The sequence below is a fragment of the Phascolarctos cinereus genome, unplaced genomic scaffold, assembly GCF_003287225.1.
Source record: "Phascolarctos cinereus isolate Bilbo 61053 unplaced genomic scaffold, phaCin_HiC Scaffold_5;HRSCAF=322, whole genome shotgun sequence".
In the NCBI taxonomy this organism is placed as follows: domain Eukaryota; kingdom Metazoa; phylum Chordata; class Mammalia; order Diprotodontia; family Phascolarctidae; genus Phascolarctos; species Phascolarctos cinereus.
This window is the reverse complement of record NW_027555958.1, coordinates 246,573,397-246,588,844: the sequence shown is the minus strand read 5'-3', so window position 1 is coordinate 246,588,844 and position 15,448 is coordinate 246,573,397. Positions and strand designations below refer to the sequence as shown.

Here is a 15,448-nt window from a genome sequence, read left to right as displayed (position 1 = left end):
TAACACTGAGAGCGTTTGGCTGCCAATCGGGACGCAGGGAGGTGGGGGAAGGGCAGCTCCAATGCAGCAAAAGGAAAGAAAAATAAATAAAACCTACTCCAGCCTCCTCTAACCAGCTCTCAGCTCTTCCTACCCCACCTCCAGGAGTAAGAAATTAATGCAGCACCTGTAATTCCACCCTTCCCTGGTGTCTGGGCCTAATGGTACAGCCTGAGGCCTAGGGACTGTGTCGGGAGAGGGCTGGATTGGGCTGGTCTCCCGCTACTCCAGGGAAATTTAAGAGTGTACTACCACTGGAGTGTACCACCCACTGCCTAAGGGGAGAAGGGGGAAGAGGAGGAGTGGGGTGGGAAAGAAGAGGGAATTCTGTGGAGACCAGTTTATGTGTGGGTCAGTGTGTCACAGGAAAGAATGGGCCGGGATGAGTAAGAATAAGGCAGGTTAAACGGACTGTACCAAGGAAAGAGAAAGGTCCAGGTCCCTGGAAAGAAGACTCCACATATATCCATTGGGATGGGTGGGGAGGAAAGAGAGGCTGGGCTGGGCTGCAGACCGGAGAGGAAGATTGCAAAGAGGAGCTGGCTGGGTCTACTTCCATTCCCGAGATGGGTCCTCCCCACCCCCACCCCCCAAGTCGGATGAGTCCATTTGCATCCACAGAGTTGGGAGGTGCGTAGGTGAGAGAGAGCGGGGTGCTTCCACAGAGGTGGATGACTCCACAAATCAAGGGTGGGGAGGAGAGCCACAGAGGAAGCTTCCACTTAGTGTCCACTATGGGGTGGGAGTGGTCCATGTCCAGTGGAACATACCACTCAGGAGACAGAGAGGGGAGCAGAATGTTCCACAGACAAGATGGGAGGCATGGAGGGAGCGTATAGGCTGCACCAAGACGGTAAAGTCCACAGAGGAGGGTTTGGGAAGAAAGGGAAAGGGCTGGAGGAAAAGCGCTTTGTCCATGTCCACTTCAGAAGTTGAAGATTCAGAGTAGAGAATTAGTGGGGTGAGGAGAGGCTTGGCTGTACCACAAAGGATAAATGGGATGGGAGAAGTGAAGAGGGGAGTCAGGCCCAGTCCAGGGACCACTGGGTTGAGGGAGAGGGAATGTGGAGGAGTGGTAGGAGGAAGGCTCAGAGGCCAGCCTCACCAGCCCCACCAGGCTTCTTTCGATAGTCACCCCCTCCCCGGCTGTCAGTAGAGATCTCCCGGAAAACTGTGAGCATGGAGTGGCGAATTCTGTCAGCGAGGTCGGGCACGTTGTCTGGGGTCAGACCTTCTGTGGCCACGGGGGGCAGCACCCGTACCTGACATGTCCCTAGGGATGGGGAGACACACAGGCTATTATTCCAGGCCTTTCTTCAGTTTTCCACAGGCCCTCCTAACTTCCCTTTTTCCAGTTTTATCTCCCATTACACTCCAAAAAAGCTTTTGCTCATGCCACACTAGCCAGCCTATACATTCCTCCCAGCAGACGTTAAGTTTCTCCTTTCTGCCTCTTTGTCTCTTCTATCTTCTCCCCTCTACCTCCAGCAGAACTCATTCAAAGAACCACTGGATGTCAGAGCTGGAAGGGACCATTAAGAAAATCAAATCCAGTGCCCTCACTGCACAGGGGAGGAGAAGAGGGGAAGAAAGCAACTTGCCTAACTTAAGTCAGTGTGAACACTGGAACTGGAACCTACAGCTCCTGACAGCTTAGTGTATTATTCCTTCTACTGAATGGGGACTGCGTTATATCCGTTATCAATTCATCCAATAACCACAAAGGTGGACGTATTTTTCAGAGGCATTGTGGTTTAGTAAAGAGACCAGGATTCTGGTTTTACTAGCTATGTGACATTGGGCAAGTCACCTCTGTGCCTCAGTTTCCTAATCTGCCAAATGGAGATAATAATAATTCATTACCTACCTTACAAAGTGTTCAAAGTAACTGAAGCTTTATAAAATGCTACACTGCCCTGTTACTCTGGAGCTGTTTCCTCTTCTATAAATTGAGATAAATATCTACAGAGGGGGTTACCTGACCAGGGTTATCTAAGGTGGTCTGTGAAGAATCCTATAGAGAAGTAAAAGCAGAGAGAAGGTGGAGGGGCAAGGAGGAAGAGGTGGGGAAATATCGTGATACCTGCCCAGGAGAAAGAAAACATTCAGAATGGTTCAAAATTTTCTTCAGAAAAGGAAGAAAGCATGACCTTCTAGATGACTGTTAAGGTCACCCAGAGAGTTAGTGGAAGGCCATTACTAGAACCCAGATTTTCGGTCTCCCAGGCCAGTGTTTTTCCTTTCAAGGCCCAGCTCAAATCCCATCTTCTCTTTGAAGTCTTCCCTGACCACTCTAGCCCAAAGTGATTCATACTTTCTGCATTCCATAAACACCAACACCTTTTTCACACCTTGTAGTATTAGCTATTTTTTCATACATTTATGCCCTGTTTTCCCAACTAGATCATAAGCTCTTTGAAGGACACCTTTGTGCCCACCGCAGCATTTGGCATAATGACTTACATAGTAGATATTCTATATTTGTTGAGACTGATTTCCAGGGACTTGTCTAAATGGTCCAGCTCTGATGTTCTATGGTTCTATGACTAAATGATTTCCTGGCCTCTCGAAGACTCACATTTCATCCTTCCCCCACAACCCCACTGGCCACTCTACTCTCTCCCCACCAAGTCTTCCTGACCAGCACTTTGGTCCTCTCACCCGAGGTGAAGCGCCGTTCTTTCTTGCAGTAGAAGTCTTTATAGGAGGACATGACAATGGGAATAATGGGGACCTGCAGGCGGGGAAAGGGGGAAATCAGAGAACAGCCTCACTCCTCAGCCCTCCTCCCCTGGTAGTCCCTTCATCTGATCATCTCCTGGTGAGCTTCTTCTCCTTCTCATCAGCCCACAGATAGTTAGCTGAAAAGTTTAGGAGAAGGGTAGTATGTCAGTGGTCAAATGGGGAAATTGAATTCTGACCTGGGCCTGAACAGCAAGGTGGAAGGCGCCGCGTTTGAAGGGAAGCATAGAGCCATTGTGGTTCCTGGTACCCTCAGGGAAAACCCAAACTCGGACCTAAGGGAGAAACTGGATCAGAGATAAGAAGAGACAGAGAACAAGCCAGAGCTAGAGCCAGTGCAATACAGAGGGAGGAGTCAGTGCCAGGGAACAGACAAAACCCCGGGACATCAGAGGTGCTTCTGTATGGCCATCTAAATCCCTTATTCCCGATGGATGTTTTTCTTTTTTGGGGCAACTCACATTCTGGCTGAGCAGGGTCTGCGCAGCCTCAGCCATGACACTGATTGCATCCCCAGTCCGTTTCCGGTCAATGAAGATGACTCCAGCCAGCCAGCACGCTAGCCCTGCTGGCCCTGCCCACAGCAGTTCCCGCTTGGCAATGGGTACACAACGACCTGGGAGCACCTCCATCATTCCTGGGGCAGGGAAGTGGAACCAGGGAGTATGATATCAAGAGCAGGAAATAGGAGGTTATGGGGCAGTAAAGAAAGATGCTTTTACTTGATGGGAGGGGGAATGGAATGACGAGAAAGTGACATACCAAGGATGTCATGGACATTTTCAAGGTGAGAGAAGTAGGCTGGAGGGAGATTTACCTCCTAGGGAAGGGAGACTCAGGGCAGAGAGGGGTGGGAGGGGTAGGACAGGAGGGACCTGAAAGGTGGGAAGGAAGAAGAGAAGTTCCTGATATAGATGGGGAGGAAATTCTCAGGGAGGAAACAGTGGGGAAGAGGGGAGGAGGACTTCCTAAGATGAGAGGTTCTAGGAATATTTCCTATTGAGACCCAATGTATCTGGGGTGTGGGGTAATGAATATCTCTGGGGTAAAAGGCTCCCTGGGGATGAGAGTTTTAAAAGCTAGAAGGAGAAGAGATACTCAAGGAAGAAATATTCCCATGGTTATGAGAGAAGGCTGTCTTACCTAGTAGGTCGAGGGAGCTCTGGTGGTTGGAGACAACAACATAGGGCTGGGAGGGGGGAAAGTGATGGGTCCCTCGAACCTCCAGTCGGATCCCGTATAGGTACTTGATGTGCAGTAGCATCAGCCGAAGGATCCTACAGGGACAGGCCCAGGATACCACATTTGGGAGTTTGTCAGAGAGGGTCACATACTTCTTCCACATATTTTCCCAATATTCCTCTAATACTACTCCCTTCCTTGTGCCATCTGTCTTTTTCTCCATCTCAATTTTCCCTTCTCTATCTTTTTCTGTTTCTCCTTTGCCTTATGTCTATAATCCGATGGGTCCTTCTGTGTCTTCCCCACTCCTTATTCCCTTGTGCCTGGCACCTCTGGTAATCCATCTTCCCCACCCTCTTTTCATTTCCCATTCCTTGGGTTTCCCTCTCACTTCATGTTCTCCACGTTTCGCCCTCGAAGGGCACACACAGGGATGGCCAACACTGCCAGGAAAAGGATCCAGCCGTTGTAGAATGCCATCTTGCAGAAGTACTTGGCACTGGCGCTGTAACCCCAGAGCACAGGCACCAGCAGCAAAAGCAGCAGCAGAAAGAGCAGCAGCATTGTCCATGGCCCTGGCCACAGCTCCATGCTGGCCACCTGTAAGGAGTAGGGGGGAGGGAGGGGAAGGATAGTGGGCCTGAGGCACTAGAAGGGAGAATGTTGGGGGGAGTGCCCAAGAGGGACCAGAGCAGAGAAATAATAGGACAAGAGTACAGATGGAGAACAGGAGTTAGAAGGCTAGATTGGGGGGCAGGGGCAGGGGCCTTCCATTCCTAGATTCCCACCCACCTGAGACACTCCAGAGAGGTAGTAGGGACATAAGAATTGAAAACTCCCTCCCTCTTCCTTTGGCCCCCAAATATATACATAAAAAGACATATATAGATGGTACACATATACACAGAGATATTTTTTAAAAAGACATGCGCATAAGGTATATCAGAATATGGAGTGACAGAGGAAAAGCAAGAGAATCACATCTATGAACAGTCTGATAGACACATGCACACGTACAAACATACTTGGACATATATGGAGAAAGACAAATATGGATACACAGGGATAGGGACTAGCTCTATACTTTCATTACTATAGGGAACTCCCAAGTGAGCAAATTCCCTTTACCAAGCTAGAACACCACTTTCAATACAACTCATAGTTTTTAAGAGTTACCTAGAGCTCTGAAAGATTAAATTACTTGCCCAGGGTCAAACAGCCATATGTGTCAGAGGCAAGACGTGAACCCAGGTCTTCCTGGCTCCATGGCCATGTTGCCTCTAACAGAGGCAGAGAAAGAGAAACATGTCCAGAGAATCCCCATTCCACCCAAACTTTTCCCCTTATCCCCCTAAAAGTATACAGACAAATCTAAGGACAAAACAGACAGATACATACTGTCCCAGGGACAGAGAGCTATGTTCCTCTTGTCCTCTGCCCCCACCCAATTTACACCCCTCAACAAATATTAGAGGACACATGGTGAGGGTTACATAGGTGATATGTAAGAATCCTACAGAACTGTAAAGAATCCATAGGACTATGGAAACAGAGGAAGGGTTATATGTGTGTAAGATCATACTACCTGCTTCAGGAGGAAGAAACAGCTCAGGAGGAAAAAGAAGACAATGGGACGTCTAAGTAGTGGACACAATTTATCTTCCTTCTCCTCCCCCCATTCTCTGCCTCATTAAAGGTAGACAGTGACTGACTTGAGTGTCAAAGGTAAAGGAAGAGATTATCTCATTGGCCAAGTGTGATAACATCACCAGGAAGAAACATGTGACAAACACATACACATTTTCAAATGGCCTAGCAGAAAAGACATCTCTGAATAGGAACACATACAAGATGCTTACAGTACATTACCTACCCCTCTTCTCTTCCCTAAGGATGATTAACATGAAGATAACATGCACAGGATGGTAATAATGCTCAGCACACAATACCATTTTGCTTAATTGAGTCAAGTATGATAGTAGCACATTCTGATTTGGGACACACAAAACAGACACTTAAAAAGCTGACCACAAATGGATAAGGCAAGTAAGGGACAAGGTGGTGATAAACAGGTCAGAGAGTAAGTAGGCCTTGGGAATGAAGAAATGGTGATAACAGAAGTCAACCCCTATGTGTAATAATCCTCTGAACACACACACACACACAGCCACACACCCACATACACCATGTGAAGAAGACAAGAATGAAGACATGCTCATGCTGTTGATAACAAGAACAACAGATATTTAATACAGTGCAGCCCTAGGAACACTGCTTCTAACAAGGAATATGATGGACTCCAAGCACATGCCCAATATGCCAAAGGTATAACATGCTATCATCAGGAACAGAGAGATCATGTGGATGTCAAGACCGCTGGTGAGGTAATGAGAAAGTACACAGGGGAAAATTCAATAATGTGAAGAAGCAGAAGGGTAATAACTTAATAAGAGAATGAACACAGCAAATGTAAAAATCACATGGAGATAACATAAAAATGTAGTAGAGAAACATACAGAGTAGTAATAACATGCCTGGGGTGAAAATAACATGCCAAATCATTAAACATGCAAATGATAGAAGCATTGGGATTAATGTTCAACATTAATAAAAACATGGACATAGATGGGAGTGAAACCTGTAACATACATACTCATTCACATGTCATATGAGTACACACTGACAAAATACAGTAGTAGTATGGACATGTCATGTAGAACTATGGTCCAGGTCAAACATGGGAAGGACATACAAAGACATTTGCAGAGATGGGTTTTCTGTGTGTCTGGAGGTCCATTACCCTCTACATGGGCTATGTATACATGATTCCCTAGGAATACACATATCCGAGGACATTCAATCACATGAGACTGCCAGATGCGTTACACAAACATGGTTTACGAAACATTACAGGAAGGAAATGGTGAAATGAATGTTATTATATGACCAGAAATGCTATGCTAATAAAACATGAAATGTAAGTGCTCAAGCAATGCTAGGACTTCCTTAGAAAAACACGTGCAGTAAATGAGGTTAATACAACATGAAGACATGTGTTAAAAGTAAATTAAATCATGGAATCAGACACCTGAAGGCAACCCTATGGGGCAATCATCACAGGTACAACATATGAACCAAAACAAAACATGCCATGGGCACAACATACATACGTAACATGTGAAGACAACTACTTTGGCAGTGACGGTCATGGGCAAAGCATATGAACATAAACATACAACTAATATGCAATGGAAAGATCTGAGAAGGCAGGCAACATTTGAATATACAGATGCATAGGGTATGTAAATTATACTCCAAATGGATATTACACAAGGGACAGGCTATATTATACTATGTGATTGGACAAATATGAACTTAGGAAAACAACAGTACTACAGTCGCCCTTCCCAAGGGGGAATGGATACAACATCCAACTAATGTGAGCACATCTGCCATGACCATGGATCATATGGGAACATAATTCAACTACACAGGCCACTGTCTAAAGCATGCACACTCAATGGAGAAAACAAGGTAATACACAAGACACATATATATCAGGAAGGGCCTACCTAACACGCACATATGTAGAGACCTTAGGCTCTGTGCATGGAAATAGAGGGGTGTCCTGGTATGATCCTAGAAACCAATATTCTCTTGGAGGAGGAGTCAGGAATGTAGTTTATAATCTACACTCCTTCCAAGGATACAAGGGGCAGAAAGAGGAACTCGGGGGTGGAGGTGTAGGAAATTTCTCTCTCCCCTCACCAGCACACCTCAACCTCACCCCATCACTATTCCCCTTAATCTGGCCAGACCCCCATTCACCAGGTCTCAGTCCCTCCCTCCTCCATCCCTTTTCTCTGTCTGGATTCTCTCCATCTTTCCCAGCGGCTCCTCTCCCAAGTCTATCTTGCACTCTCTCTCCCCAGACCCCATTCTCCACCTCCATGACCTCCCAGCTCCCTCCTCCCCCAACCCATCTCTCATCCCCCCTCCCCAGTTCCATCCCTCCCCCACCTCCTTGGGGTAGGGGGCCTAGGGGGCCGGCCCCCTCCCCAGCCAGGCTGCGGCAGCGGTGGTGCGGCTGTGTCTCTGTCTCTGGTGGGGAGTCGGTGCCAGGGGGCCCTCAGGGTTTGGGGGTGTCCTAGCCCCGGCTGGTGGAGGGGCTGTGGGAGTGGGGGGCCGGACCCATAGTGGTGAGAATGGTGGGAGGGGGGGTGTTCCCCCGATCTCTCCCTCCCTCCCTTACTGCTGTCTCTCTCTCGGAGGGCTGGGGCTGCCGAAGCTGCTGTTGCTTGCCCCCCCCCCCCACCAACGCCTGCTTGTTTCCGGGGCTGGCCAGGAAGTGGGGGGTGGTGACAGGCGGGCTGTCTTGCCAATAGCCTGGACAGGGACCCAAGCATTCCCTCCCTCCAGCTTTTGGCCCACCCTGCCTCATCTTTTTCCTGCTAGCTCCTCCTGCTGAGGCTTCTGCCGTACTCCTTCCAGCTGTCTCTCTTTCATAACCCTTTTTTTTTTTCTGGCTCTGGTTCCAATACTTTCTGGCTTTCCCTGGTCTTGTATCTCTCCCTCCTTCCATTTCTCTCAGCTTTCTTCTCTCTGCTCTTTAGGCTCCCTTTCCTCTTTCCCTATTTTTCCATTCCTCTGCTTCTCACTACTCATCATTCCTTTTCATCAGTTGCCTCCCTTCAACTCCAGCTTAGCCTCTCCCATCCTTATCTCTCACTGTCTCTCCTAATCTTTCCATCTCTATCCTGTGGCTGTCCTCTTCCTTCCCTCCTCCTCATTATCTCACCATGGTCTCTCAGAACACTAGCCTTGTTCCTCCCCTTCCTTCCTCTTGCCTCTCTCTGATCCTCCTACCCTCATTACCGTCCTCCTTCTCTTCTTAATTCCCCAGTTCCCTTCTCTCTTCTTCTCCTAGCACTTTCCCTATAGGGTCTCTCTTCTTCAGCCAGGCTGGGAATTGCCCCTTCACCCCAAAGATGAATTGTATATGCTTTCCCCACCACTGAGATCAGGTCATTGTTATTCCTTCTTCCTGAGGGTATGGGCAGACCATGCAGCTTGGGGTGCAATGTGGAGCAGACCCTAACTCCTTAAGGTTGCCATCTCCAGTTTCTAACTCTTGTTTTCTAGCAGCCCAAGCCCATCCCTGGCCCTGGCTTCCCACACTTCTTCCACCCCACTTGGCACTCCTCTACTGACTCAGTCTCATCCCTTTCACCCAACTCTCCCTCCTATCTCTTTCTAAAAAACATTACCACCACCACCTTCCCTTCTTTTCCTTGCTGTCTTGCCTGGCCCTATTTTCTCTCTCCCTAATAAGTTCCCTACCTTCAACTAACCAGCTCCATCAACTTGGGGGTAGCCCTTTCCTGCTCTCCCTTTATTTTCCAGTTCCCCCCAGACGCTGGGGCTCTTCTGGGTTCTTCCCCCCCCAGATGTCTTGGTTTCTCTTTGAGGGCCCCTGTCTGGTCTGTGTTCTCCCTCCCATAGAACCATAGAACATAGAATGTCGGAGCTGGAGGCAGCCTTGGAGATCACCTACCCTCGTTTTACAAAGGCCCAAGGAAACTGATGCCTAGAGAGACAACAACTGGGTGGAGACCATAAGCTTCTCTACTACCTCTCCCTCTCTATCCCTCCAAATCCCCGCCCCCACAGTTAACCTAAGTCTCTCACTGGCCAGGGCTGGAGGACAGACTGGAGGTGGAATGGGTGGGAGTAGGGGGAAAAAGGGTAGGCTATTACCAGGTTGCTGTGCTTGGGCCACAGAGGAGGGAGACTCACTGCTCAGGCCTGGCTGCCTGCACCAGGCACCTGGGTCACGCTGAGCTGTAGCGGGTAGGGGACGGGCACCCTGGCCAGGAAGAAGACCCCAGTTCTGCTTGGTATGTCACAGGGAGGAAGGGGCGGGTCTAATTCTAGCTCTGCAGATCATGGTAGAAACATTAAGAGTATGAGAACTGGACAGGACCTTGGAGATCATCCAAAGCATGATGGAGACAAGACCGTCCAGCCCCTCTTTCCACTGATGACGAAGACATTAGGATCTGAGGGAAGTCCAGTGACTTCTGGGGTCCCCCAAATAGGCAGAGGCTGGGCCAGGGTTTGAACCCAGGTTCTCTCACTCCAAATTCAGCTCTCTTTCTCCACGGCACCACACGAAGTGAACTAGGGCTAAACTCGTTTCTGCTGTGTGCGTCATCGAAGAAAGGAACCTGGAGAGTCGACGTCCGCTCAGTGTGTCGGCCAAGACTAAGGGGGATGGAGTGCGTGTGCGCTCGTGGGGATGGGGGTGGGGAGGGAAGGGTGTTATAAGCCTCGCGACAGATCTGTGACGTCAAGGAGATGGGGCCAATCGCCATTCTCCTGGAGACATCATTATAAAGGGCGCTGGGAGAACTCAGATTCTGTTTCTTACGTCACCAAAACGGCTAAAGCCATTTTGAACCCCGGTGACTGTCATACGCCTCTTTGCTCCCAATCCTAGCTAATCTGCGAGGTCTAGAGTAGCCAATCAAATTCGAGGGTTGGGTGGAAGAGGTGAGCGGAGAAGGAATTTAAAGCTGGGGTGGTGGCCAAGCCGGGACCAATTGCGATCCGGTCGCTATAGCAACGAGAAGGCGGAGAGGAAGGGGCGGGTTCAAGGAAGCACAACCTCCTCCGGATAGGCCCGCCCTATCCCGTACACGCACCCTTGCGACCATTTCCCAGCCAACCGGCTGCTTCGGAACTTGCGCGTTCGTAGTCCAATAGGATCTCGAGTAGTCTCCAGAAGAGGAAGTGAAGAAAGGACGGGGGCGGGAATTGACTGGGTTATTAGTAAGTAGAATCTGTGTCCTGGAGCCAGTTGAACACGACACTTAGCAGTGAGGGACAAATAGTGATGATGACAGGGTGCGCCCTCCTTCACCGCGGACAGTAGGGTCTGCCAGGGCACATTTTACGGCTAATCCTATGACGCAGCATCTTGACTGGCGACTGCTTTGGCCAATAATCACAGTTCAAGGGCGGGGCAATACGTGCCTCTCCCTCCCCAGACTGTCGCCCAATCGTTCCTTCCGAACGCGATGTGACTGGTGGGCAGGATCACCAATGGAGTCTCGAAGACCTTGACGGATGACCAATGGGCACGAGCAGGGGGGCGGGCTTTTCGGACCATCGGGGGTTTGTGTATGTGTTTAGTGGGGGAAGACCTGGGTTGCGGGGGCAACAGTTGAGGGGCCATGGCAGCGTCCAGGAAGGAGGACGGGGGCTCCGAAGGGCCAAATCGCGACCGGGGAGGGGCAGGTGCGGCCTTCGAGTGTAACATCTGTCTGGAGACAGCGCGGGAGGCGGTGGTCAGTATGTGCGGCCACCTGTACTGGTGAGAGCCCCGAGACACACCCCCACGCCCCACCCACCCACTCCCACGTACTGGTGAGAACCCCAGGACTTGTACCTCCACCAGAGCCCCGGGACGGACACACACACACAAACACACAAACACACACACACACACACACACACACACGCGCGCGCACATTTCCCTACTCTTGTACCAGTGAGGGTCCCAGAACACCCTTCTCCCCAAACCCCCGCCCCAACTCACCTATTTACTGGAGAGAACTCTGGGACACATACATAGGCCTCTGCCTATCCTGAGCCCCAGAAACTACCCCCTCCTCCATTCCCAACATACAACCACTCTGGGACACATACACACACACACACACACACACACATACACATATACACACACATATTCCTAATGGAGAGCCCTAGGAGACAGACATATACCCCTCTAACATGTACTGGGCACACTGTCATTAGTCTTATATTGACACAAGATTGCAGCACACCTACAACACGCATCTCTTCTGGTACTGATGTGAGAACTCCAGAAACAGAGACACATATGTATGTTTCTGTATTAGTACTGATGAGGACCTCAGGATATTCCCACCCAGGGTTTTACCTGTATTGTCAGCAGCCCCAGGATACCCACCTACAGATTTTATACCTGTGTTGGTGAGAATATCATGAAAACACATACACATATACACACACACCTATACACCCTTATACTGGTGTGATGTGTGTATATATATATATATATATATATATATATATATATATATATATATATATATATATATATATATATATATATATATATATATACACACACACACACACACATATATATATGTGTATGTATGTGTGTGTACATATATATGTATATATATAGATATAAAAGTATATATGTAAAACATATTCTAAGAGATATACCCTACTCCCAACTGCACCCCTATCTATACTGCTGACAGCCTCAGTAAGTGCATACACACACACAGACATTTTCCCAGTGCCCTGGGACATTCACACATACTTGTCCTACTCACAACTTTTGGGATCACACATCTGTGCTATTGATAGCCAGGGGATACAGACATACACACACCTGTGTCCCGTGGGGGGAGGGGAATGGAAAAAAATGACACACCTGTGCTGATGACACCTGGGCTGTACAACCAATCTGTATTTATAATAGCCCAAGAAGGGACAACAACTTAGTAAATAATTATTAAATGTCCACTATATACAGATCAACATGTTAGTAGGTAGGTGTTGGGGGAGATAGAAAGTTTAGATAAGGCATGATTCCTGACTTCATGGATATAACATGCACACAAATAATATGTGAAATAATATATAAAATAATATATGAAAAATGCATGAGAGGTTCAAAGCAAAGTGCTATGTGAATGTGTTATTGTTGGAGGGTGACAGTAAGGGAAGGGTGGTGTTGGGTTTAAAAAATAAGTAGACCTTCTAGTAATTGAACTTAGAGGAGGGGACACTCCAGGCCTATCTGATGTGGTGAGCAAATGTATGGAATTGTGACCACTAGTAGTCCAGTTTAGCTGGAGAGTAGAGTACATGGAATGAAGTGAGATTAAATTGGAAAGATAGGTTGTTTCCCAACTGTAGAGATCTTGGATTCCAGGTAGAGGTTTTAGGGAGCCACTAAAAATTTTTGAGCGGAAAAGTGACTTGACCAGTATATGGAGAAGATTGGCCTGGTAGTAGTATGAGTATAGATGGGAGGAGGTGGGAGGGCAATCTGTATTGAGGGAAGTAGTGGGAATAAAGAGGAGGGCATTGTTGAAAGAAAAGATGTAGAGGTGAAAGTTAACAAGACTGTTAACTGATTGGATATGAGAGGTGAAAAAAAGGAAAGAATAAAAAAAATGCTAGTTTTGAATATGGGAGACTGTATGAATGATGTTTGTTGCCATTGACAGAAATAATGAAGTCCAAAAGAAGAACAGGTTTGGGGGGAAGATAGGATCATAGGATTTACGCTGAAAAGAACCTTAGAAATAATTTAGTTCAGCCTCATTTTACTGATAAGGAAATAGATACAGTTAGGTCAAATGTCTTGCCCAAGATTACACAGGAAATAGGCCAGCACAGATTCAAACCTGATTCCTTTGACTTCAAATCTAGCAGTGTTTCTCTACATAAATGAACTTAGATTTAACTGAATTGTTGAATTTGAAATTTTGGTCTGATAGCCAGATGCAGAGCCATTTGTGTACTTGTAGATACAGTTAAGGAAGAAGACGCCAGGGCTGGAGATAAGGATTTAGGGGTTTATAGAGGTGATAGCTTAAACCATGAGAGATTGAGATTGCTAAAGGAGAGAGAAGAGGACCAAGAACAGAACTTACCTTGAAGGGTTGGGAAGAGGAGCCAGCAAAGGAGACAAAGAAGGCATTATTAGAAGTAGAAGGAAAACCAGGGAAGTGTGGTGTCTCTGGAGTCAAGGGAGGAGATACGTATCTTAAAGGAGGAGTTACTCAGTGTAACTGAAGCTATTGCATTTTTTAACGTCACGTTGAGAGATCAGTTTGATGTGTAGTGGTGGGGGCATAAATCAGATTGTGAAGGGTGGATGCTGAGGAAGTGACACAAAGTATGGGGAAGACTTAGAGCATTTGGGATAATATGAATTAATTTTAAAGTGAGAGATCAGATACGTTGAAGAAGACTGAGAGGTTAAGGGATGTGTGTGTAGTATTGAGTGGTGAGGGGAGCGAGGCTGGGAGGCAGTTGGGGCCTGGGGCCTCTGTATGTCTTCTATCTGCAGCTATTCTGACCTCTGATCTCTCCTCCCAACAAGCTGGCCTTGTCTCCACCAGGTGAGTGGATGGAGCGGGATGGGAAGTGGGGGATGGGTACTGAGAAATGGAGAGTGCTAGGGAGTAGAAACCCCCACCTATTTACTTTATACTCCACTTCTCTCCTCAGTGGTTGGAGACTCGGCCTGAAAGACAAGAATGCCCTGTTTGTAAGGCTGGGATAAGCCGGGAGAAGGTTGTTCCTCTCTATGGGAGAGGAAGCCAGAAACAGCAGGATCCTAGGTGAGAGGGAGTAAAAGAAGGAAGACTCAGGCTCTGGAGATAAGGCCTTGAGAAGAGGTGGGTGAAAGCTTCCTTTTGTAATCTTTCTTCATCTCCAACAGATTGAAAACACCGCCACGTCCACAGGGCCAGAGGCCTGCCCCTGAAAACAGAGGGGTGAGTATTAGTTTTTCCCATCGTGGCTCTGTATCCAAAATATTTTTCTTTTGTCACTCCTATCTACCACCTCTTCATCTCAACAGGGATTCCAGACATATGGGGATGCTGGAGGCTTCCACCTTTCATTTGGTGTTGGCGCCTTTCCCTTTGGTTTCTTCACAACTGTCTTCAACGCCCATGAGCCTTTCTACCGGGGCCCAGGTAAGAGCCTTCTCCCCAGAGGTTCCTTTTCCCCAGGATGAGAGTCTTCTAGCCCCTTTCCTTGGGACAAGAGATTCTTTTCTGCAGCTCTTGATTTTCCTTATAGGTGTAGACCTGGGACCCGGACGTGCAGGCTCCAGCTGGCAGGATTCCCTCTTCCTGCTTCTCGCCATCTTCTTCTTCTTTTGGCTGCTCAGTGTCTGAGCTGCCCCCTCTTAGGGCCCTCCCCCAACAAGAGGGAGAATCAGTATTGGGGGACCCCAAAACCTTTTCTTCTAGGTCTCTACTCTCTCCTGGCTGAGGCCAGATACAGCCTACTCCAACCTCATCCCTCGAAGTGTGAGGGAGGGGGAATCAGCTGGATACTGAGAGGGAAAGCTGGAAAGCCTGTTCCTCTCTGGTTGCTGAGCTCAGATGCAGCTTCATTCTCAGCTTGGGGGAGGGGGTGAGAAGATGGGCTAAGGGGACTGTCTGCTTTCTCTCTACTTCTTCCTGAGTTCCCCTATTTGGGAGGAAGAGGAAGTGCTCTTTAATTTTCCCCATTTTTGATTTAATTTAATTTTCTCCTCTATGCCTAGGATGGGTTCTGTCTCCTTGCCCTCATCCCCACCCTCACTCCATAATTTGTAAGGAATTCAATAAAAAAAAAAATTGAAAATATGTCTGTGAGAGCCTCCCAAACCCCCGTCCCCCCATCCCACTGCTTC

At 48.0% G+C, this 15,448-nt stretch overlaps 2 protein-coding genes across 6 annotated transcripts; one reads left to right on the top strand and one right to left on the bottom strand.

The window, feature by feature from the left end:
* Positions 1 to 57: 57 nt before the first annotated feature.
* AGPAT1 (1-acylglycerol-3-phosphate O-acyltransferase 1) lies at positions 58 to 10,475 on the bottom strand. 5 transcript variants are annotated; one of them, XM_020974287.2, is made up of 7 exons: positions 9,947 to 10,475; positions 4,355 to 4,563; positions 3,925 to 4,058; positions 3,243 to 3,418; positions 2,961 to 3,056; positions 2,701 to 2,773; positions 58 to 1,312 (listed from the first exon to the last, which is right to left on the bottom strand). In XM_020974287.2, the coding sequence occupies exons 1-7, from the start codon at positions 9,965 to 9,967 to the stop codon at positions 1,128 to 1,130; spliced, it is 894 nt and encodes a 297-aa protein (XP_020829946.1). In that variant the 5' UTR covers positions 9,968 to 10,475; the 3' UTR covers positions 58 to 1,127. The 5 variants fall into 5 exon arrangements, with proteins under 5 accessions (XP_020829946.1, XP_020829948.1, XP_078011580.1 ...); XM_020974289.2 differs by lacking the exon at positions 9,947 to 10,475 and adding an exon at positions 9,721 to 9,939; XM_078155454.1 differs by lacking the exon at positions 9,947 to 10,475 and adding an exon at positions 7,984 to 8,339 and having other exon boundaries at positions 4,355 to 4,611.
* Positions 10,476 to 10,818: 343 nt separating this feature from the next.
* RNF5 (ring finger protein 5) lies at positions 10,819 to 15,401 on the top strand. Its single transcript, XM_020974293.2, has 6 exons — positions 10,819 to 11,338; positions 14,141 to 14,159; positions 14,269 to 14,381; positions 14,483 to 14,537; positions 14,624 to 14,741; positions 14,848 to 15,401. The coding sequence occupies exons 1-6, from the start codon at positions 11,199 to 11,201 to the stop codon at positions 14,943 to 14,945; spliced, it is 543 nt and encodes a 180-aa protein (XP_020829952.1). The 5' UTR covers positions 10,819 to 11,198; the 3' UTR covers positions 14,946 to 15,401.
* The last annotated feature ends 47 nt before the right edge of the window (positions 15,402 to 15,448 follow it).

What these genes read in the sequence shown, in the direction of transcription:
- RNF5 (XM_020974293.2), top strand. Translation starts at nt 11,199, where the DNA reads ATGGCAGCGTCCAGGAAGGAGGACGGGGGCTCCGAAGGGCCAAATCGC. An exon ending in CTGCCCCTGAAAACAGAGGG is followed by an intron (nt 14,538 to 14,623) that starts GTGAGTATTAGT and finishes TCATCTCAACAG; the next exon opens with GGATTCCAGACATATGGGGA. An exon ending in GCCTTTCTACCGGGGCCCAG is followed by an intron (nt 14,742 to 14,847) that starts GTAAGAGCCTTC and finishes TTTTCCTTATAG; the next exon opens with GTGTAGACCTGGGACCCGGA.
- AGPAT1 (XM_020974287.2), bottom strand. Translation starts at nt 9,967, where the DNA reads ATGCTTTGGATGATCTCCAAG. An exon ending in TGCTTTGGATGATCTCCAAG is followed by an intron (nt 4,564 to 9,946) that starts GTCCTGTCCAGT and finishes TACTCCTTACAG; the next exon opens with GTGGCCAGCATGGAGCTGTG. An exon ending in AGAACGGCGCTTCACCTCGG is followed by an intron (nt 1,313 to 2,700) that starts GTGAGAGGACCA and finishes CCCCATCCCTAG; the next exon opens with GGACATGTCAGGTACGGGTG.